The 22,688-nt window shown below is 52.3% G+C and overlaps 5 protein-coding genes across 5 annotated transcripts; 1 reads left to right on the top strand and 4 right to left on the bottom strand.

The window, feature by feature from the left end:
- Positions 1-8,160: 8,160 nt before the first annotated feature.
- NECHADRAFT_92979 (uncharacterized protein) lies at positions 8,161-10,116 on the top strand (the record flags this gene model as incomplete). Its single annotated transcript, XM_003052319.1, has 3 exons — positions 8,161-8,555; positions 8,609-8,961; positions 9,014-10,116. The coding sequence occupies 3 exons, from the start codon at positions 8,161-8,163 to the stop codon at positions 10,114-10,116; spliced, it is 1,851 nt and encodes a 616-aa protein (XP_003052365.1).
- Positions 10,117-10,940: 824 nt separating this feature from the next.
- NECHADRAFT_38303 (uncharacterized protein) lies at positions 10,941-13,201 on the bottom strand (the record flags this gene model as incomplete). The annotated part of the gene is made up of 4 exons (XM_003051861.1): positions 10,941-11,092; positions 11,146-12,745; positions 12,796-13,107; positions 13,172-13,201. 4 exons carry the CDS (start codon positions 13,199-13,201, stop codon positions 10,941-10,943), a joined length of 2,094 nt encoding a protein of 697 aa, XP_003051907.1.
- An 861-nt stretch (positions 13,202-14,062) lies between these two features.
- NECHADRAFT_104230 (uncharacterized protein) lies at positions 14,063-16,447 on the bottom strand (the record flags this gene model as incomplete). The annotated part of the gene is made up of 2 exons (XM_003051860.1): positions 14,063-15,414; positions 15,457-16,447. The coding sequence occupies 2 exons, from the start codon at positions 16,445-16,447 to the stop codon at positions 14,063-14,065; spliced, it is 2,343 nt and encodes a 780-aa protein (XP_003051906.1).
- A 620-nt stretch (positions 16,448-17,067) lies between these two features.
- NECHADRAFT_102593 (uncharacterized protein) lies at positions 17,068-18,258 on the bottom strand. The gene is made up of 5 exons (XM_003051859.1): positions 18,132-18,258; positions 17,957-18,060; positions 17,814-17,853; positions 17,686-17,751; positions 17,068-17,627 (listed from the first exon to the last, which is right to left on the bottom strand). The coding sequence occupies exons 1-5, from the start codon at positions 18,148-18,150 to the stop codon at positions 17,287-17,289; spliced, it is 570 nt and encodes a 189-aa protein (XP_003051905.1). The 5' UTR covers positions 18,151-18,258; the 3' UTR covers positions 17,068-17,286.
- Positions 18,259-18,677: 419 nt separating this feature from the next.
- On the bottom strand, positions 18,678-21,225 carry NECHADRAFT_68711 (uncharacterized protein; the record flags this gene model as incomplete). The annotated part of the gene is made up of 1 exon (XM_003051858.1): positions 18,678-21,225. One exon carries the CDS (start codon positions 21,223-21,225, stop codon positions 19,075-19,077), a length of 2,151 nt encoding a protein of 716 aa, XP_003051904.1. The 3' UTR covers positions 18,678-19,074.
- Positions 21,226-22,688: the final 1,463 nt, after the last annotated feature.

Here is a 22,688-nt window from a genome sequence, read left to right as displayed (position 1 = left end):
TATCACAAGGCCATGGCTTGAAGCATAAAGTTTACTAAGTAAAAAAAAACAGGAACAGGGAAAGAAGAAGAGAAAAAAAGGCGCCCGTTGGATGGCGGCCACGGGATCGGGAAGAACGAAAGACTGCCGTCGCTGAGAAGAGTCGTTGATTGGGGCGATTTGATTGGCCGAGGCCGTGAACATGACGGAGTTGTGGGTGTGGGTGAAAGTTGGCTTGTGAAAGTCGGGAACCTGAGTCAGCGGTTTCCCCGATGTTGCGATGTTCCGAATGGGGTAATTTACAGGGGGCACATGATGTATCACTTGAGACGCTGATTCCAATGGCGTTGTATTGTTATAAAACATGCGGTATAGTTACAAAATTGACTAATATTGTTACTATACAGACAATATCATATGCCAACTTGTACACATAAAAAAACGTGCCGCGGCTCATGGATCAAGATATGCCACTTTACTTTTACGTTGGGGTGAAAAAACGAACGCTTTGACCAGAATCACGTGGCGGGCCTGTCCCCAACCGTTTGACAGAGATGCCAAGCTTTTAGCCTTTTACTCCACAAAGTGACGTACCTGCTTGGCAAGGGTTTGGTTTGTTCTGGTTTGAGGGTATCACCATCAAGCAGATGGTAAATACGGCTGTTGGTGGTAATTGTAGGCTTTAACTGGTAACGACAAATGGTTTCATTTCTGGGTATAAATACCCCCTCTTTCCCTCTAAGTTCGACTTGAAAACTCAATACCTTCTATATATATATACACCAGTATTCTAGTCACTTCATCGACTTGACAGCTCAAGAGTTCTACTTCCCTTGGCGTTTTCCACCATTCTGGGCTCGAGCGAGACATCGACCAGGCACGAGACGAAGAAGATCTGTCGCAGCACAAGAACCAATGCAACCAGGCTTAGAGATATAGAAGAAGCTGATGCCGAGGCCTTCTTCACCCGCCCATATCCCTTCATACGTCATTCGGAAACTCTTATATATACAGCAATCAAGAACAAGATGGAATGTCCTCGACTGTCCCCTTCTATTGCCCCCAGCCACATTTGGCTTCCTTCGCTTCTCCTTTGAGTCTCACGAGCCGAGTTGATGCTTCAGCTTTGAGCTTCTCATCATGTGCGGAGCCCCAGTGAGGCCAACTCCTTTTCGGGCTCTGCCAGGTCACCCCCAGAAACACAGAAGACGACGAACCCGTGGCCTCTTTTTCACCAGAACGATTCATTTTTGGGTCCTCGTGTTTAACCTCTGGTCTCGACACAAGTCAGAGATATCTCGGTTCTGTAGAAGGGGGTGGCCAAAGATGCAACGTCCAAACGGAACTTTTCTATATACGCTTTCGTTTTCGTCGGATATATTACAAGCACCCCATCCCTACTCGCGGGGCCGGCCTGTCGCACTACGTTAACGAGATGAATCCTGGATCTTGAGATACGGGCCGGCCATGTTTCGCTATATACATAAGGGTCCCGAGCGAACTGGAAAAGTCCAATACTCAACCGTTCCCTCCATACTTCACTCTCATGATCATAAGTCCCAAGTCGAGCCTTTTCCTGCACGCGTTCGACGCATGACTCAAGCCAGGACAGTGTGTCTTGAATGACTATTCGTCCATCTTTGAACTTTGCAATATATACACCTCACGATACCTTTGTCAACACCTGGGCACACCTGAGCCTTACTGCATTCAGACTTCATCTAGTGTTCTCTACACTGGTTACAAACCGTGGGCGGTGGGCTCAAGAGAAAGTACCAGGATTCTGGTTCCTCTAGCCGACTGCGTACGTGGTCTTGCGCGCCATGTCCACGAACTGCTCAAGACGTTCTGCCTCTTGTTCTTGACCGACAGACGCCCTTTGAATCGATCTGACCCGACCTGACTTGTACGATGGGAATGGTCTTTCACGAACCCAACACCACCGAACACAACCTCCAACAGTCAATCACGTCAGAACGCTCAAGTCGTCAACGACGCCTCTATAGCCTCAATCCTCCAGCAAGAGCCAAAAGGAACATTGCGTTCCGCTTCACCTTGCCCAGATCAATACTTTTCCTCGATGGAACGCATATACCCTCTGGCCGGGGCCCAGGATCAATACATAGTTACAGAGACAGATTCCCATCAAGGGGCCTTTGACAATGGATTATTATTGGCGGCTTTCCTATTATATATACGAACCCCCATCTCAACCATTGCTCGGAGGAGAGACAAAGCTTTTTATTCATTCAAGTCCTGGCTTCGTCGGCTTCTTGGGCTTCTCCCACGTGCTATTTCATGAGCTGGGAAGACGTCATAGAAGGCCTACTCTAGGTACCTTAAGGCATCATTCCTCCCATTCAGAAAAGGCTGTCCTACAGCGTTTCATCTTTTTGACGAGTTGGATCCTTGGGATAATTCTCGGCGATCCCAGCGACCCAAATGAATGGGAATGACGCATCTTGAGGCGGCAAATGTCGGTTTGAACACACAACAAAAGTCTTCTTCCAGGTGCCTCCCCTGGCTCCTGGCGAACCTGGATCTTGACTCGAAAGCACAATTGAGTTGGATTCTATATCATATACCCTTTCAAGTCCATTCACAGGAATTCCCCTCGGCTTCTCAGGTGCCCCCGAATTAGTGCAGCCTGGTTATATACTCGATCCACGTCGAGACACAGTCCTATTCTAAAGATGTTGGTCGACGCCATATCATTCCTCTCCTATATATATTTCAGCCCTTCATCTGCAGTCCTTGGTCAGGAAGTAGTCTCCAGCTTTGCTCCCCGAGACTAACACAGCTGCCCTACCTGTAGATGGGGTTCTCCGTCTTCTCGCTTATGAGGGCAACGCCTGCCAGACGTTCACACCGTCCACCGACAATCGTGAGGACTCTTCAGCGTCTTCTCAAAGCTATGCGGGAACTTGACCTCGAGAAAGGAGCCACCAACAAGACGGGGCGCGGAGCAACCCAGAGATTCCCATCTGGCATCCTAGCCGCGATGCCATGTCTTCGACACCTCGTGTTAGAAAACCACGGAATGGCAGCTATTGGTACCATTCCAGAGGATGTGACTTTCCCAGAGCTGGTAAGCGCCGAGTTCGCAAGTTGAGGCGATGCTACTCTTCGATTGTGGCCGCCCATCATTCCCGAGAAAGACACTCCCTCGGTCTTCTTTTTTTGCTCTGATGAGGGACCCCTCGTCGTGGTGATCATTGCAATAAGTGCAAACGATGCAGAAGCCCTGGTCGGGCCCCACGGCCTATCAGTATATAAAGAAGGGTCTTCTATCTTGTTCTGGAGGAGGCACATTACCATGGTCTCTATCTTCTACGTCATGTCCGCACTCTGATCAAACCTCCGCCGCGAAGCTTCATCACATACAGTGGGCAGCGATAGGTAAGCTGCAGAATGTGCTGGGAGTCGGAGACTTTGGAAGTTACACTCCCTCCTCTCGTCGCGGATGAATCTCTCATCTAGATATAGAGTATATCTCTGAACTTCATCGAATCAAAGTCGATTGAAATTCGAATTTCATTTGAACGAAAGCCAAGATCTATTAAGTAGAAAGGCCCATATATACAAAAATCTAGCGAGCTGAGCCAGGAGGCAAACAGTGCTGCCCCTTTCCCTTTATCGGTTCTCGGAGCGCTCAATCATGCATCTTAGACTCGTTTGTTGGCAACGTCATCTCAGTATGGGGCTCAGATAACCCCCATGGTTGGGCTTTCCCTTTTACCCTGGCGCTTTATATACCCGGTGAAGGCAGAATCTCAAGATTCTCTTTGCCACTCTGGATTCGACATTCGGCGCGGTGAGCGCTCGAAAGAGAAGACTGGACATACGACAAGATCGAGCCTCCACCTTTATCAAGTTCATCTCAATTCCCTCGGGGCTTCCTACGCCGTTTACCAAGCGAGGCGACAAACGATGCCTGCGAATGTTCGCTTGGTCCTACATGTCATGAGCCAGACTCAGTTTTCGACCTATTCTGCATTGTCCTAGGCAGACTCTACCTATATATCGAGAATTTCACGTTCCACCAAATGATAGGACCTTTGTTCGTCACCTCAACGAGGACCATGATAAATCAGCAAGGTCTTGGAGGACAAGTTTCAACGATTATTCCTTGGAGCAACACGCCGACTATCTCTTGTCCAGGTTTCTCTTCGAGATGGCAGTGAGTGAGGGTTGGAAAGTTGTTACCTGCCCTTTGCGAATCCCGACCGCCCCAGCGAAGGATGACTTCAAGCTGGAGCCGATCGTCGGAGGCAAGAACGTTATCGACATAATCGAGTAGCACTATTTTATATTTGTCATCTACAAGTCATACAACCCATTACGTCGCGACAAGAGTAAGAACTAATTGCCGCCACCATTTCAGTACTTATACGGGACAGTGCATGACTGGAACACTGAGCGGTTCATTGGCCTCACAAAGTACCAGCTTCAGTCGAGAAATCACCATCTCGTCGCTGGAAACATGTATTAGACCTAGGTTCCAGTGCTGTCCTGCTAAAACGCCAAGCCCCGCGTTGTTGTCAAGGAGAAACTCCCTTCCCGTTCCCGCAAGAACTACAGAAACACAAGACTGCGTGGAGAGAGCCGCATGTCCACCCCTATATACTCAAAAACTTCAAGTCTCTCTTTGCTCTTGTGAGAGCCCAGGCAGTCGAGTCATCTGGTTTTATATATACATCTAGGGCTTCAAGTTGCCTCTCAACGTGGTGAAAAGCCTTGGAGCCACACGAGAGATTGCTTCTCTTCTTCTCACCGAGTTCAGACCAAAGCTTGTCGCCTCGATTTTGTTGGCGAATAAAGCACCAGGAGGCAGAAAGCTGCATTTTGTCCTTCCTCCGGCCTTGACGAAACTTGACGAAACACCTATGATATATACGTCACCCGGTACGATGGATGAGAATAAGTTGCTCGGGAGATATGCATCCTTCCAAGAGGTCTACTATACTTATCGTGCCATACTCAATGCCAAGAGCGGCACCTTATCACGAGGCCAATTTAAGAGGTTTTCAAAGCCAATTTTGGCCGGAGTAATCCAGTCATCTCTTACCCCTAAGCCAATTCTCTCTAATGATTGTTTGGAAATTGTCTTCTAAGTGACAAAAGAGGCTATTTTCGGGGTTCTACAATCATTATACAATGACTTACGCATCTATATATATACGACCCGGAGTCCACATTGTTCAAGACATGCTTCGGAGCTCAGATACGGGTGTCGAGAGAACCCCTATTTACCCGATCCGAGATGCCCTTCATCGAGTGTGTCATCTGTCAGAAGCGGCCATCGAACGCGAGCCACAGCTATAGAATTCTAGGGGAACAAGACATCATCAGATTTCAGCTGAGGGGAGGCCCAGACCTTTGAAGCAAGGCGGCAGCGTCTGACTGTTCCTCCATTCCTTTTACGGGCTGTGGTCGAAACAAGACCAAACTTCGTCCTCCTTGAGGTGAACATGTCTGTTCATGACTCTCGGGGTAAACGAGACCGTTATTCCAGCTATATATCATCTATATTTCTACACTCTCGTAATTACAGTTACAAGACTCTGGTTCTACGCCTGGTTCTTCCTTCACAATGAGTTACACCCCCAAATACCAGTATATATCTCGACTTCACTCCACTCGCTCTATCAAGCGTGAGGCCCGAAGCTTAATTCCCACCAGAAAGGGACTTGGAAAGAGAGGGGCTAACGAGCTTGCCATCTCTTGGGCCTCCATAGCCGGGGGATTAAGCAGCAATTATTAGACCACCCGCCGCCCTCTTTGTTATTCACCGCTGTTCGTAGTTTGCCACAACTCATATCATTAAGCCGCTTGCGCCTGTGATCATCCTCCCTTCACCTGCTTCAGCATACTTGCCATCAGTACGAGACGCTTTGTAATAAATGATCTCACCAGGGGAGTCTCACGATATATAGAAGACCACAAACCACCATATCATCCCAAGCAGTGGCCCCCATGGCTTGGGTAAGCTGGGCCTGACCTCCCCATCTACTGTCGCGACAAAGCCCCCGCCCCCCGATAACCAGTCAGTCAGGGAAACTTTGGGGCTTCTCCGTCACCTCGTTGATCGAGGCAATTAGGGAAGCATGCAAATATCCAAAGGGCTTGGTGCTTAGTTGTGAAGTTTCGGTCATGCTGTTTCGGGGCGATCTCTTCCTCATGTCGGCTTTGCATGAATCCAGTTTTTCCTCCTTTATACTATACAGACTTCAGGCCATCGAACCTGGCGGTCCCAGGAGACATTCAACACTCAGTTGTTCGTTAGCTTTGCCTGGTTGTCTACATGGCCCTACCGGGACTGGCCGGGCCTTGAGGATAAAGTGTGGCGTTTGGGTTATTGTTTGAGAGTCTGAAAGAAGTACTCCGGCTGAGAGTGGCTCCTTCGCGGTATGAATCCCCTGTTCTTGCCTGGACGATCAATTGTGATGTCCAGGTGGATTCTTCATGTGTCTCTTGCTTCGCTGAATACCCTGGCACCAGCTGGGCGTGCATCTCGCCAGAATGCGAGTAGCAATCTCGTCTCACTAAGTTCCACCCGTTCCCAAGGCTTCCCAGTTGAAAGTATCCAAGGACACCCAAGATATATAAACAAGACCATCCACAGGCACCTCATGGCCGAGTTGGGAGCCGGGCCGTTGTTCATCTTCATGACGCGCATCGCCTTCGTCGGCCGCCTAGAGGTTGTAGCCGATCGGAGGCCTCCTATTACCCGCTCACATATATAAACACAGCAACGCCGCGTGTTTTGACACCATCCATGATGAGGTCTTGGCCACGGCGATCTATATATATGACTCGTTGTGTTGGGTTGCTAGAAAGCCCAACCATCGATAAGACGTAGGAATTGTTCTTCAGGAACGGTCAAACGTGCTTCGTCGAGAATACACTCGAATGCAAACTCAATTCAGATTTTACTCGCAACTGGCAATGGCTCGAAGTCATCCGGGCCAAGTGACGCTCAGGGCGCAATCGGCCACGGCATTCTCCATTGATCCACTGGCACATCTCCTGGATGATATTTGCTCGACTGGGATCCGGCCCTGAGTCAATACAACTATCTATCAACCAGTCAATCAACAGTCATATGGGTCAGTCAACTACAAGTCCCAATCAATGGATCGGCCAGTCAATCGAATACCAATCAGTCAACTCCAACTCTACTCGTCGTCATCCAACTTGCTCATATCAACTCTCGTCATTACAATTAAGGACTTTGAGTTCAACCTTCCTATTTCACCACGTGTTATCCGAGATCAACGTGGTCTGCATATCAACGTTGACCGGCAGGAGTTCTCGTGGGGGAAAACGCGGCGGACCGGGTCCAAGACAAAACGGCCAATGGGGGCATTTAGGAGACCCGAGCTCCCCCGCAACGCCAAGCAGTTCCCTGTAGACTGACGACGGCGTCTGGAGCGGATCCTCTAGGCTGTAGGTGCAGGCAGCATAGAAGTAGTGATATAGATAAACACATGTTAATATCGTGTACTCAAGTATCGTTTCTTATGATAAATTTGGCAGGCAGCAATTGCACAACCTCTTCAAGGACCAGGGCTTGAATCCGACATCACGGGACCGTCCGAGCACACCCTCACACCCTGTCAAGCTCGAGATGCAGCCCATTTGGTAGCACCAGCACGACTCAACCCGAAAAGACAGCTTGGTCTGAGACATGTGAAGAAAAGTTCAATTGCAGCTATTTCTGCTCTATATATCATTAACTTATCAAAACACCATCAAGGTCTTACCTCCTGTTCACCATCTTAAAGCTCCTAGGAAGTCCTCATCACATCACGTGAAGTGCGCCTATCGGGACTCTACCGGCTCTACACGGGATACCCAGATACAGTAGCTCAGCTCATGTAACCACTGTAAGCCCCGTCGTTGCAGCCTCAAAGTGGAAGCCTCGCCGTCACCCTCAAACTCCCCAGCATCAACCATCTCCCAGATTTCTCGCCTCGACCATTGCGAGCGTTCCCTATCTGTCGCATCCTGGGACCCGGGGGGCTCTAGCTTGGTCGCTTAAAGCCGCAATCCGATCCACTCGTTCAGGCTCCTTCTCGGTCCTCGTCCGTAACCTCCCCAAGGCTTCCCAACTCATCAAGCTTGAGCTTCTCGTCGTTGCTCTGGCATATGATGCGCCTCGCCCGATAATCAATCGCCATGGCCTCCTCTCGCCGAGGACAACCCTCGCTCTCGGTCCGCATGCCCTCGAACCAACCCCTCGATCGTCCTCCCATCGACGCCCTGTTCCTTATCCACTTCGACGTCAAGGCCGGCTACACTATTCTCTGGAAGCAGTCCGCCCCGGGTGTTGAGCTTGAAGGTCTCGTCGAGTACAAGTCTCTGCCTTCGGGCCTACACACAGTCTCCGAGGATCTCATCTACTTTGTCCACGATGGCGGCCACGCCGGTCTCAGCGCCTTCGTCAACATGCCCTGCGATGAGGAGGAAGCTCGCCATGCCAGGATGATCGCCGTCGGCGTTCTGGTCCCTTTGAGTTATGGTCGCTTGGGCCGCGCCTGGAGACATGCAGAGGCCTTGAAGGAAATGGCCGCGTACGTGTTGGCCTCTCCCTGCGCATCTGCGCCCAACTAACAGCTCTCCGCAGGAAACTCGCCGAGGACCGCAAGAACACCAGCATTCTCGAAGAATACTGGACCGCCAATCGCGAAAAGCAAGGCCAGGGGAACCGACGTCTCTCGGGTGAAACCCCCGTGAGCTCTCCGTCTCTCCATTCACAACCTCTTGGCCGCAAAGGCCACAACCGGAACCGATCCGCCTCGGACGGCGCCTCCCTAATACCTACCGGCAATACCCTCTCGCCATATCATCCCGCCTGGAGCTTGACCAGCCTATTGGACAAGTTTGGTCCTCTCATCTTTCCCATACACCGCGCTGCCTTGTTGCGCAAGCGCATTCTAATATCATGTCATGCGCCAGTTCATGAGATTTGCGATTTTGGTAAGTTTCGCGCTGTATAGACTCTAACCGCCACTAACGAACGTCTCTCCAGTTTATAATATCTCTGTGCTTTCCAATATTCCCCTGTCCGTTACCGATATCCTCCCCACTTCAAGCTCAACACAGCGCTTAAGGCCCTTGTTCTCTATTGGTGTACACGACATTCCCTTCCTCATGGAGGATTTTGAGGCCTCCAAGAGAGAGCGGAGTAGTGAGGACGCAGTGGACGATGAGGCCGGTTCCGGGTGGATCGCATGTACCACTGACAGTATCCTCGCTATGAAGGATACTCTGTGGGATATGCTCATCACCATTCCTCCAGACTACGCCTCTAATGCTGTCGAACGGGTTTGGCCTGTGGTAGAATGTCCACGGGGGCAGCCTATCAAGGCAACTCAGCGAGATCTACGTCGTTTCACTTCTCTCAAGAACGGCCTTGCTCGCCTAGCAGCTCCCATCTCAACTCCCAATGCCGCCCCTGAGTCTCCCGAGTCAGAACGGCGCATCTCCACTGCGTCAACGCGCGTCGTGCGTGATCCTCGCGACGATGCTGTAGAAACCATTGTCGAACCCTTGAGCTGGGCAGCACTGGCATATAATGGATACATGTGGTGGGCCAGCGCCGGTGAGCAGCTCCGGTCTGAGCAACAGGAAGAAGCATCTCGCGACGCTGCTCTACTCGCCGATTTGGGTCCCTCATCAATGAGCATGCCTCGGCCAAGCTCTCGTTCTGAACCATTATCAGAATCTCTCAACTCCCTCACAGCACCCAGACGTACCAGCCACAACTCGGATGAAGCCCGTGTCGAACTCGCCATAATCGCCTACTTCCACCGTCTCACCACCCAGATCCTCTCCGTGCTAGGTGATCTAGCCGACAGCCAGGACGAGCCTTATACTGACCATGACGACGATGAGGATCTATCACAAGGCTCTGGTGAGCGGACACCTCTCCGTCCAACAGAAGCTGATCTCGATCTTGACTTGGACGCCGATGCAATCCGCATCGACAGCCACGCCGTGGAAAACATGGGCCTCGACGTCTGGAGCGATAGCGACTCCCTCTTTGTCCGCGAGCTGTCAACCCTCTACTTTGGCCGCTCCGCCCGCATCGAGGGCAAGGGCGTCGAAGTCTGCGGCGTGAGAGTCTGTTGAAGGTTCTGGCCCGGCTGTCTTTGCTAAAAAAAAAACGAGACAAAGACAGCTGTGGCGAACGAGACGAAGCTGGACTTGCGTCTTCTTTTGTACAACTCTGCAAGCTAAAAAAAGAAGAACGAGTATTGTTTTTAAGAGCAGACGGGTCAGTCTAGATATATGTGCGGAATACCAAACTCAGAGAATCAAGCCTCGCAGGCAAAAACCCACCCCAACAAAACTTGTGTCGACGAATTGATGGAGGAGACGAGTTTTTTTATTTGCTGGCAGCGTTGCACTTTTTACATGTTTTCAACTCTTAATGCTTGTTTTTTCTTCCTATTCTAGAAACTTTTGGTTTGGGAGGGTTATTATTATATAGCGGTTTTTTGCTGGGCATGTATGTATGTATGTGTTGCAAGATCAAAAGGACAACAACAACAAACTTGTACATAGATCTCTCTCCCATATGTTGCATGGGTTCAGTTCAAAGTTGGCATGAGAAGAAGAGATTAAAAAAAGTCGAGTGTGGAATCAACAAAGTACAATAGGTATGAAACAACAAAAAAAAAAAAGAGGTTATATATCTCATTCCCTTAAAAAGAACCCCAAAACTCCCAACCCGGTTTTTGGCCGTGGAAAATGTTATGCCCAAAGTCGGAGGGTGCCATGCTCCTCATACCGGACAAAGCAGCTCTCCATCCCTCTTCTCCTTTTGCCCATTTCCCAAAATACATACACAAGGATTATCTGCCTCCCGTAAAGACACCTACACACAGTGGCAAGGGGGACGGCACCGATGATACAGGGGTTGCGGAAATACTATGTTCAACAAGGCGATCCGGTTATGACTCGTCCTCAGTGTCTGTGTTTGTCGCGCTGGTGTCATCATCCTCCTCCTCGGTACCGCTCTCATCGTCAGAGTCCTCCTCGACCCTCCGGCGGGGCTTGGGGGTCTGGCCGGTCTTGAGAACGTGCATCTGGCCAGCAAGGGAGTCTGGAAGTTCGTTAGCATATGATCGTAGGTGAAAATGAATGGTATCAACTTACCCTCGTCCGGCTCGCTGATGTCGTCCTCAGCCTGCATCTCGGCCGCTTTGCTGGCCTCCTCAACAACAAGTGTCACCTCCATCTTGGTGTCGAAGCCAACATAAGAATCGCAGATGACGTGCAGCACAAAGGTGTAGTGACCGGCCTGAGGGGGAGCAGCGAACTGAGCCTTGAGAGTCTGCATGTTGAAAGTCGGGTTACCCTTGTCGTCGACGATGGGCTGGTCAAACTTGGCAAAGTGGAAAGGAGGGACGGCCATCTTGCCCTGCTTGGAGTCGCTGAGGAAGGCATGCCATTGGGGAGAGTGATCGCGGGCGTAGTGGGGGGCAAAAGTCAGAGGAGGGAGGATGGTCTGCTCGTCAACACGAACAGGCTTGCCGTCAGGACCCTTGATGGTCTTCTTCTTGCGACCGCTGAGAGCCTCAATGTCGTCCTCGGCGGGATCAATGTCCTCGAGATCCAGCTCATCAACAGCGGGGACGTTCTCAGTACCAGGGGGGATGAAGCGGCCCTTGATGACGAGGGACACAAGAGACGAGGGGATGATGAAACGCTCTCCAGTAACCTTGAAGAAAGCCTTGGCGACACGGAAGTAGGGAATCTGCTTGGCAACACTAACGGCGGTCGTGTACTGCTCCTCGGTCAGGAGGCCCTCGCCAACAGCAAGCTGTCGTCGCTGAGCATCCGGTCGATCCATGAACTTCTGAACAGACATGTGGGTCTTGGAGTCGCCCTCAATGCCGCTGACAATCGAGGGGGTGATGTGGGGAAGCTGGAGAAGAGGAGACGACTTGGGGGGCATGGCTTGGATCAGATGCTGGCTGGCGTAGTAGGAACCGGCGATGGGACCAATGTTGCCGTAGGCCAGAGAGATGGCGTTGAAAGACTGGCTCAGGGCGCGGGCAATGGGGCCAACTTGGAACTTGGCCTTGGTGAGGGCAGGGTCATCGAGCTCAACACGACCGAGGTAAGCCCAAAGAAGAGCAAGAGCCTTGCGTCGCACGCCGTTATCGAGATCCTCAAGCTTGTGCTTGTCCTTGGCCGTCATACCAGAAGCATAGGGCTTGTGTTCGCCCTCGGCCGTGATCCTTGACTCAATCTTGGACAGACCAGACTCGGCCTTGTCACCCTTCAGAGTCTCCTCAAACTCCTTGCCAGTGCTCAGTGCCGTGATGATTCCACCCTGGTCGATGTTCTCCTCGTATTGTCGGAACAGGTTGTTGGCGCTCTCCATCAGGACACCTTCCTTGGACCTCCGCTTGGTACCGTACCACCACGATCCGACGAGCCAGGGAAGAAGGACTCCAAGGAGTAGGGTGTACAGGAGAACGACATACTTTCCGTTTCCGTCGGAGACGATAAACTTGGGGAGGGCAATGCCCATGCTGAAGCTCTGCTTGCCGTCGGGGTGGCCGTACTGGATGTAGTTGTTGCGCACCTCCTCGTCCGTGAGGGCCTGGTAGGCCTTGGTAAGTTCGACATAGTAATCGTTGAGCGACTCGGCGGTCTCGTTCTTGGCAGGGTCGGGGCGAATCTTGTCGGGGTGGTACTTGAGGGACAGGCGCTTGTAGTGCGACTTGATCTGCTTCTCGTTGAGGGACTAGGGCGTGTCAGTGGATTACTCTGGCTGTCAATCTCGGGACAGCTCACCTCAGAAATACCAAGAATATCGTAGGGATTGTAGAGCTTGGGAACAGTGCGCTGGGTCACCATGATGAGGTACACCATGCCGCCCATGAGGGCCCATCCGATCACGACAAAGATGGCCCGCTTGACCCTCCACTGCTTGCGCTTCTGGGTCGTCCTCAGCGACTCGACGGTAGCCGAGTGCTCCGTCTTGTAGTCGGTCTTGATCCGCGGCGCAAGCGCATCTTGGTCGCGACTGGGGCGGACGAGGGTGTAGGTCAGGGGGACGGTGACGAGGCCGGTGAGGGTGAGGATGAAGAAGGGGAAGAACTGGCCCTGTTATTGGGAGAAGTACTTGTTAGCCATAAAGTTGCAGCAGTAGACGTCGCATCTCTCTTACCTGCTCGTCATACGAGTAGTCTGAACTCATCTTGAAAGAGTAGAGAGCCCAGGGCTACACTCGACGAAGGAGCTTTGTAACGGGTGATGAAGACAGCAAGACCAGACAGGATTGGTTCCTTCTCTTTCGTATGCCCAAATAATATGGAATCTACCGGCCAAATGTCGTGTCGCGTGTTGAGCTGGCCGACAGACAATGCGGATTTTCGTAAAGTTATCAAAAGAATGGATGTCGAGGCGAGTGTGTCAAGCTGTCCTCAAAATGTTACGGCCACGCAGCGCATTTCCACTCCAGGCGGGACCGGGGACTTCCTTCCACTGGACCTGACTTGCAAGGAAGGTGCGGGCGGACGCCGGTGGTCGGATTATCTGTCACTCCCCACTTGCCGCTTGGGCTGGAACATAGCAGAAGGAACACTCCAGCTGGTACCTTCCGTGAATACGCGCCACCGTGTTCACAGTCTCACTCACTCTCGCTCTTTCCATTTCAATTTTAGAAACGCAACCATCTCAATCCATTTTTAGCGTGGTCAGCCCTGTAGCTTACCTATGCCTTTGTCGAGCCTATTCGCCTCCATATTTTACACTCGTGATAGCCAAGTCTAACTTTGCAACAGAAACCTTGTCCCTTTTCACCTTCAAAACCTCCCAACTTTTCAATTATAAAACTAATGATTCATTGACAAAGAAACTCTCTCTCGCTGCATATGAATATGACCTAAAGCATAGTCCCTCTAATCCTACAGTACAGATTCCGACTCCCTGTTATATAGGGCAATTCTTTGTTCCCAATGGTACATCCTCCCAACGCCAAACATGACCAAAGCAAAGCAACCATCACACGCTACGCTATGACATTCTGCCCTCCTCCTACTTCACATCTACTCGCTGCTTACTCGCTGGCGTCTCCGTGACTCGAGTAGTCGCTCTTCTCCCTCGGCTCCTCGTAAATCGTGTCCTCGTCCAGGGTTGTCATGCCAAGTCCAAGCCCGCTGAGGTCTTCCACATCCGTTTCCTCCTCCGTCGTCGCTCCATTGCCCATCTCTTCGACGAGGATGTTTCTAAGATCCTCTTCGCTGAGAATGGTCTGGATGCTTCCCCTACGCACCCACGGGCGAGAGTCTCGGCGACCTTGTTCAATCAATCTTTCAACCATGAGACGGTTTGCGATAAACTTGAGCTTTGGGAATGCACTCTGCTTGCCCTCGTGAATCATCCGTGCAAGACGAGGTGCATCAGGATCCGTCAGGATATGCCAAAAGTCTGAAATTCTAGACTTGGGCCAGATAGTGATGGTCCCGCTGAACTCCTGTAACCACAGCTGACTCCAATCTTGACCAAGAGGCCGTGGCAGCAGCTCAGCGTGACGGATAAACTTGAGCCACTTGTTCATGTCCAATTTGAGGTAATGCTCGAACGCCGACATGAGATATCCGCCTCGCCATCCACGTCCCTTGCGGTGTGTTACCGGATGGCCAACCGAGCCTCGGGAGGAAAAGAAGAAGAGGTTGATGTGTGGGTTGACCTGGCTGACAATCGTGAAGTTGACGTTGAAATGTGTGTTCAGCGCCTTGATGGGAATGTCTGTCCGTAGACTGCCGTCCTTCCACTTGTGGCCGAAGGAGTATGGCTCCAATGTCCCGTCTCGAGTCTTCATCATGAGGACAACAGGGTTCAGAATGCCAGGGACTGCAGCCGATGCTAAAACGGCCGACCAGATGACACAGTCGGGGCTTGTGAGGTAGTTGCAGAGGATAGTAGGTGAGTGAGGATCAGCTGGCACGCAGGTCACGTTGAGGATACGACCTGTCCGCTCATATGCCTCTCGGAATGTCATTGAACCTCGCGTCCACCAGCCACATCGCCGAGCCCAGTCAACCGAGTCGAAGCGGGCTCCTGTCTTCCACCATCGCGGAAGCCAGACGGTGAAGGGCTCGCGGCAGGCGTTGATGCGCTCCGAGAGTGCTGGCACAAGTAGTTCATCAAGCTCCTCGTTCGTGCGAGTGGCCACCAGGGCTGCAACCAATGCTCCACCGCTGGTGCCAGTAATAACGTCCGGCAACAGGTCCGCATCCAGAAGGGCCCTGACAACTCCAACATGATAGTAGGCAAAGGCTGCACCTCCTGACAAGCAAAGCGCTGTTCTTCCGTAGTTGGCGTAGACGTGCTTGAAAAGAACCCGCTTCTGCTCCATCTCTAGCTGCTTGGTGCCAGCAAGGAACTTGATGCTCTTTTGCTCTACTCCTTGTTAGTGGTAATTCCACAGGGAGAATATGAAATACTCACCTTCGTCAAGAAAGTTCTGCACCAGATTCTTCGTCCCAAAGTACGTCTGGCTGTATAACCTCGAGTTCTCCACTCCAACAAAGTTGTTCTTGACGCAGGCCTCGATCAGAGTCTTGAGATCGTCCACAGCCTTGCCTCCATCGCTCGGTTCAGCCTTCTCTTCCTGCTCTTCTGCTCGGAGTCTCGTCTTCCTCATCTGCTCCCACACCTTGCGAACAGTCTTGGAGTCGTAGTATGCGAAATCATTCTCCTCCTTCCAAGTCTGTCGGCCGAGGTAAGTATCGAGTTCCTTTGCGGCGGTAACCCAATCTTCGTAGTGAACGGTATTTCGCAGGGTCCGTCGGAGGCTTTCTCGCTTTCCACGCCAGGTGAAAAAGTGTTCATACACCCAAATATACAATCTCGTTGAGAGATAGGCAATGGCGAGGCCGGTCAACCACGCAAACACAAAGAAGAGTAGTGGCCATTTCGATACTTGGTATAGATATCCTTCGCGGGTCTCGTCCTTGGTCCGTGTTCCCAGCAGGCCCTCAACGGCTCCCTTGCCGTTGCGGCGCTTTCTCTTGTGTCGCTTAGATCCGCGTCGATGGCGATAAACTCTGGGGTTCACAGGGGCCCAATCGTTCTGCGCCGTGATAAACGTCCCTTGGCTCGGGTGTCCCTGGCTCGACGACGATAGCACGGGAAGGTCGCCGGACGCGGCGCCTGCAGCGGCTGCAACGGCTGCCACATCATCGGCAATGCCGCCCTCAGCCTGCGACGGCCTCTTGGTTAAACTGAACGAGCTGGGACTGCGTGGCGATCGAGCACCCGCATCATCAGACGGGCTCTGGAGCGGATCCGGGGCTTGTAGCGCCTTTTCAAAGGCTTCGAGATCTTGCGCAGCGACGAATTCAGTGTCAACGTCTGGTAGATGGGAGGGGTCGAAGGACTCGGGTGGAAAGCCGTAGGCGGGATCGCGAGGGAGCAAAGAGGCATACGGCGACGACATGACGGATGGGTTTGGCAATCCCTAATCCATCGCTGACGATAAAATTTTCAAGAGAGATTGCAACAGATTGGCATGGATGAGGCGAAAAAAAGGAGTAGGAATGCGCTTGATCACAGCCTGTATGTTGGGTAAAGTACCTCGTGAATAGACAACGTGAGGAAATGACATCAGTAGGTCTCGTCCGGAGCTGGTCAGCCTGAGCTACTACGGTACCTCTGTACTTTACCCCAACGAAATCCACAGCCAATGGAAACCCGGCCTTGTAAGTTGCCATTCGGGGGTCCATCCTTATCCATACCAGTTCGCCCTTGGCGAGCCGAGGTCATGGCTCTCCCAACTAAAGAACACCTGGTCTGGCATCAGGAGAGAGTGGGAGACATGAGAAAACAGCAGATGCTAGTAAGGCACAGAGACGGTTTACACACCCAAACATCTTCTAGCTACGCCTCTCAGCTCCATTCACAAACGGTGCACGTCATCATGTCTCCCCACCTGCAAATATCGGCGTTCATGAGTATCGTGGATCCCCGTCGCCTCCCCTTGCTGCATCCTTGCCCCGATGCCACCAGGGGTCGGGCTTTATTTTTCCTATTTTTCCTATTTTTCCATCAGGGGTATTTCCCAACGACACAACTCGGTTGATGAGGTCGTATACAGAGTATGTAGCAAGATGTTGTAGTATAATTGCACGACCAAGGTTCGCCTAAAGGAGAATTCTGAATCTCATAAACAGTGGATAGTCACAAGTCCTCCTCTGCTCTTCCCCCCGAACACTCGACATCTGGTATACCTCTGTAGATCTCTCCCTCCTACCCCCCATCTCTTCTCTCCTTCGTCCTTTACACGTACTGCGAGAGCCAGCGTATACCGTCACCGTAACCTTGTCGCATCACCACGGAGCACATGAACAGCTCGATCGGTCGGATACCCTCAAGCTGAACCTTGCCCTTGCCGGTTGTCTGGTAGAGTCCAAGCTGGTGTCGCATCTCGTCCTCAGAGACGGCATCGGGGTGGTCGATCTTGTTTCCGAGGATGACAAAGGGGACCTTGGAAAGCTCCTCCATGGAGAGGAGGGCATCGAGCTCGGCCTTGGCCTCGGGGAATCGCTCGTGGTCCTTGGCGTCGACGAGGAAGACGACACCGTTGACCTCGGGGAAGTAGTCTCTCCAGATACGGCGAGCTATCACGACAACCATTAATCATTTGCAATCGCGGACTGAGGCCAAAACATCACTTACCCTGCTGGTGACCGCCCAGATCAAAAGTGGTGAATCGAACGTTGCCGATAGCGAGCTCCTCGGATGCTACGGCGAGTCAGTACAACGTATTTCACAGCGATAAAGCACTAGGCCTGGATAGAACATACTGGGGTGAAGAGTGGGTTGAAGAATGGCAACACGGTCGTTCTGTGCATCCATCGTCAGTACTGATGGTCCTCCAAATCTGCCATTGCCGTCGGTGTGAATCAGGGCGGCCCATGATCCATCCAGCAAGTAAATCTCGACGCACCTTCAGCATGTGGAGAAGAGTGGTCTTTCCGGCATTGTCGAGACCCAAGAACAAGAGCTTCGCGTGCTTGTTAAGAAGTCCAAGTGAGGACAGCACATCGTAGACTATCCGCAGCACGTGTCAGCCCATCCAAATCCAAATCGCTTGCAGGCGGCGCATCGAGGCGAGCACCTACACCAGTTGACAATCCACATGATGCAGATGTATTAGATAGTCGTATTAAATCAAAGGTAAAGTCGATGGATTATATTCGGCCGCTTGGGGGATATTCGTCGTGGAGGCTGGCGTCGTTGAATGCGAACTGGGTGGATTATGAGGAAGGCGTTCATGGGCTTGATCAAAAGCTGGCAAGAAAGGGTGACGCTGTTTTAGCCTCATTTCTCAGGCATCCATGGTCGCATGTCACGCTGTCCTTCGGAACACGCGAGGAAAGGCATCGGAAGACGGACAACAAAGAGATCACGTAGCACATCCATTACGAGTCTTTACTTTCGGCTTCTTTGTTGTCGTTCGATTTATTCCATCACACTTGCATGAACTAGATCATTCTCCCCTACACAACCAATCTTGACCTGTAAACATCCGCATCTTGCCACTTCCGATAGTCGGCCATCCCACCGAAATTTCAACTCTACACCTCACACCAGTAAAGGTGCATGCAGGAGAATTGGGTCGAAGAATCAGGATGCATTTCTTACAAATCAGACATGTCAAGTTTCATCACAGTCAAACAGAGTCGTTATTGATATCCTGTAGATGCACATCATCATAGCCTCTCATCCAACGCCGAGCAGGTGACCCATTTTCCCAATGTGCTGTATCGGGTATCCAAATAGTTTAAACAGAAGGTTCCTCTCCGCCGGTAGCGAGCGTTGTCCGGCCGCTCTGAACAATGATAAAAAAAGATGTAAAAGATATATACAGGAAACCTTTGTATCGGGCATCCATAAGTCCCAGTAGATACAAGTGGCCCAGTCCCGAGGACCTGGCCGAGAAAGGGAAAAAAGAAAACGTCGTCAAGTTAAATCGTAGGTATATCGTGCATGACCGTCTTTGGTCATGTCAATCTTGCATCTAGGCAATGCATAGTTGGTCTTCATGCAACACGACAAGTGTGCTTAGACAGAGATGACATAGTTGCCCTGGTCTTTCTTGCCGGCCATCAAGAGACCGAGTTCTCGCATGCGTTCCGTACCGCGGCCGGGGACAGGTTTCCGCTCAGGGATCTGGCCTCGTCGTGCACGGTTGCAGTACTTTTGATGGAACTTCTCCTTGCGTCGCTGTCGTTTGCCCTCCAAGCCCTTGACAATGTCGATGGCACCGCGAACGTGGACGTCGCTGTCGTGCATGATCTTTTGTCGGGCTTGCTTGCGCTGCAGGCACATGGCACCAGCACGCGGAAGAGACTTAGTCTGGGTGAGACCAGGGCGGCCGGCGAGGTTGAACTTGACCTGGCCACAACGAGGGGATCCAAGGGGTGTGATTATGGGCTTTCGGGCGGGAGCTGGCGACTTTGCCTTGCGGGGCGAGTGTCGGTCAAACAAGGGCTTGGGCGAACGTCCTCTGGTCTTGGGTGGAGGAGAGAGATGGCGCTTAGGGGGAGGGGAGCGGAGCCTTTTGGGTGAAGCATGCTCACTCTTGCGTCGGCGGCGATCGCGCTCATGATGCAAGTCCTCCATCTTCCCATGGAGAAAGTCTTCCTCATCGCTTGAATGATGAACAGGGTTGAAAATTTCCCCATCACCCTCGTCTTCAGACTCGGAGGCAGGGAAGCTAGGGTCAATGTCCTGAGGAATGAGGCGGAGCTTCTCGGTCCTGCGAGCTGCTAGGCACGAGAGATACGCTTCTTCAAGAGGTCTGTCCTCATCCAGGGTACCGCACACGAAGTCAGTGCTGTCAGGAAGATCAGGAGCCTCATCGCGCTGCTTAACGCGTCTTGGCTTCTCCCGGCGCATGGTCCGGTGCTGGCTGCTCAGGGTCGTGATGGACGAGTCAGACTTTCGCTCGTGGAGGGATGGGCGGCGGACCAGAGGGGTAGCGGAACTGATGTGAACAACTGTCTTGGCACTGGGAGTCCAGAGAGCCATGTCATCGTCATCGTCCTCCTCTTCAGAATCAGCGAAGCCGGTCTCCTCGTCGGTGTGATAACCATCAGAGTCCTCATCCTCATCTTCTTCATCCTCGTCATCCTCAATGTCGACGTCGAGCTCATCCTCGTTGTCGTCCTCATCGTCTTCATCGTTGTCAAAGGCTGCATCCTCGTCGTCGTTTTCCAGTTCCTCCTCTTCCTCCAAGGCCTCCTCTTCAGCCTCAGTGGCGAGGCGACGGATATGGTTCTCCTTAGTGAGGGTGTCGTTGATGGTAAGCCTAGCCCCCGTGGCATCGCTCTCGCGACGAATCCAGTCGTCTTCGCGAGTTGTGCCCCTGGCAAACTCGTGGAACTGGGACCCATCCGTAGTCAGATCAGACGAGTTAGCACGGAGGAACTTGGGCCGTGACATGGAGTGTCTGCGAGGAGTGGTCGGTTGAGGTGCAGCCGGGACAGCAAATGTCAACGTCGAGCTCCGTCTAGGAGTGGATGGAGACTCGGCTTTGGGTGTGCGATCAGCTTGGCTGGGATGCATGCCAATGTTTCTTGGGGGAGTGTTCTGAGTTGACGCAGGTCGAGCCGGGCAAGCAAACTTGATACAGGGTCGTCGGGGAGCTTCCTGGGCAGAAGGTGTCTTGACCATGGGCTGAGCTCGGGGTGTCTGGTCTTGAGCAGCAGGCTTTCCTCCACAGGCGAACTGGATGCTTCTCTTGCGAGGTGCCTCCTCAGCCCTGGCTTGCAATCTGACAGCAGCACCAAGCAGGGAGACCTGTTTCGGGTCTGCAACCCGTTCGTCGCTGAGGCGGAGCATGGTCATCTCGGGGAGAGGAGGGCTCGGGGTGCTGGGCCGCGAAGGGCTCGTGAAACCAGTGTCGCTCGTCAGGTCAGCGGTCGAAGCGAAGCTGATGGTACTGGCAAGGGAACGCCGCCGTTGGTTGCTGGTCAGGGCGGGTCGCTGAAGGTCGTGAGTTTGGGTTTGGTAGAGGTCGTCATCCGAGTTTCCCATGATGGCCTTGGTCAACAGAGACGACTTCTCGTTCGAGGGTCGAATGGCGGTTCGCTGAAAATCGCTTGAAGCAAGTGGTTGCTTTTTCAAGTTTAGCTCGGGGGGTTCGTCGGCTTCTTCGAAGTCTTCTGAGCCGTGAGCCACCCAAGGCGTGTCTGGGTTGTTTGTGGCCATGTTGGGATTGGGAAGGGGCTTCGGGATAATATCTGATCTGAGAGCAGGGATCAAGGCTTCAAAGCTATGAGCTGTCAATCCCGCAGATTCAGAGATCGAGCTTGTCGGCAAGGAACCGGAAAGGCAGTTCGAAGCGGGAGGTGTTGAGTCGAAAGGTAGCTAGGCGAGATGTGCGGCGTTTGTGAGGTGTCAGACGGAGCTGAAGCTGCAAGACGCTGCTGATGAACTATCGCGAGAGCGAACAACAACGTCCAGTGGTGCAGTATTACGTGTGTCCCAGAGGACAGAGGTGCTATAACAGAATGACGGACATGGTCAACTGGTATGAGACTCGGTAATGGTTGATGGTATGTTCCTGGGGAGGTAGAACCGCCTCAGTATAGGCCAGATGGGTCGATGGCAAGACGCAAGATGCAGGGCCGGCCCGGGCTTTTGAGAGCTGGAAGGAGGAGAAGAAGCGCGGCTTTCTCGAATCGCAGGATCCCCGTCTCAAAGAGTGGCGCCTATGCTAATGCTGCTTTGCTGGTGGTGGGTTCGCTGTGGGTGTGCTTGTTATTGCGCGTAGGTGGGCGTGGGAGCTGCAGGTGCAGATGACGTCCCTTGAAGGCACGAGTGCAAAACAAAGTCTAAGACAAAGACGGACAAGGACCGGGTAGGGACGATTGCCCGAGCGTAGTGTGTGTTGAAGAGGTGCAGGAGAATAAACAAAAAAGTGCGGGAGAAGAAAGAGGGATATATCACTCGGCAGTTGGGGAATTGAGGTGGTGGTGGTGTCGTCGATTTAATAAGCCCCTCGGGAACGCTTGGAAAGCGGCGGGAAAGAACGAGAGAAAAAAAAACAGTAGCCGATGGCAGGCACGACTGGGAAAGGTACGGGGGGTGTCCCCTAAATTAGAGGACGACGGTAAATGGGTGCCGTGCAAGGAGCGGGTAAAAACTGGAGCTGAAGATGGGACGGAGGGGACAAAAGGGAAAAAATAGGGACATGTGCCTTGTCGCTGTCCGTGTCAATGAAATTTTGCTGGCACGGGCTTGGCCAAAGGTTTCTCTCGGCTGGTAACATCCCACAAGGCGGGCGCCAGGTGAGGGTTCAGGGCAGGGCTTTCACTTGGTGTGGGTGGGACAAGCCCACTGAAGCTCAGTGGAAAGACTTGGTGACCAGGCCAGCGCTTGAACCTTTAGGGGATTGTTTTTTGCGCCCTTTTTCTCCTGGGGCGGGCTTCAACGCCTAGATCGATCCATGGGGGGCCACGGGCTTACAATGGTTCGCTGCCCTTGCCCTGCTACCTTTCCCTGTCTGTCAAGCTTGTCTCGTCCCGCTATAATTGCTCCGAGTCTTCGTTTCCGCTTTTTCGCCAGATGGAAAAAAAGAAGAAGACCTATTGGATCCCTCCCGACTCCAAATTTACGGTGCGTCTTACCTCTGGACATTCCGAGGCCAAATTTCGGCTACATAAGGAGAC

The sequence above is a fragment of the Fusarium vanettenii genome, assembly GCF_000151355.1.
Source record: "Fusarium vanettenii 77-13-4 chromosome 4 genomic scaffold NECHAsca_3_chr4_2_0, whole genome shotgun sequence".
Taxonomy (NCBI): Eukaryota; Fungi; Ascomycota; class Sordariomycetes; order Hypocreales; family Nectriaceae; genus Fusarium; species Fusarium vanettenii.
Note: the sequence above shows the minus strand (reverse complement) of the source record. Positions and strands in the feature narration are given on the sequence as shown.

Coding starts and splice junctions, on each gene's coding strand:
- NECHADRAFT_102593 (XM_003051859.1), bottom strand. Junction 17,854..17,956: donor CTCTTCTCCACATGCTGAAG/GTGCGTCGAGAT, acceptor ATGGATGCACAG/AACGACCGTGTTGCCATTCT. Junction 17,628..17,685: donor TCTGGGCGGTCACCAGCAGG/GTAAGTGATGTT, acceptor TTGTCGTGATAG/CTCGCCGTATCTGGAGAGAC.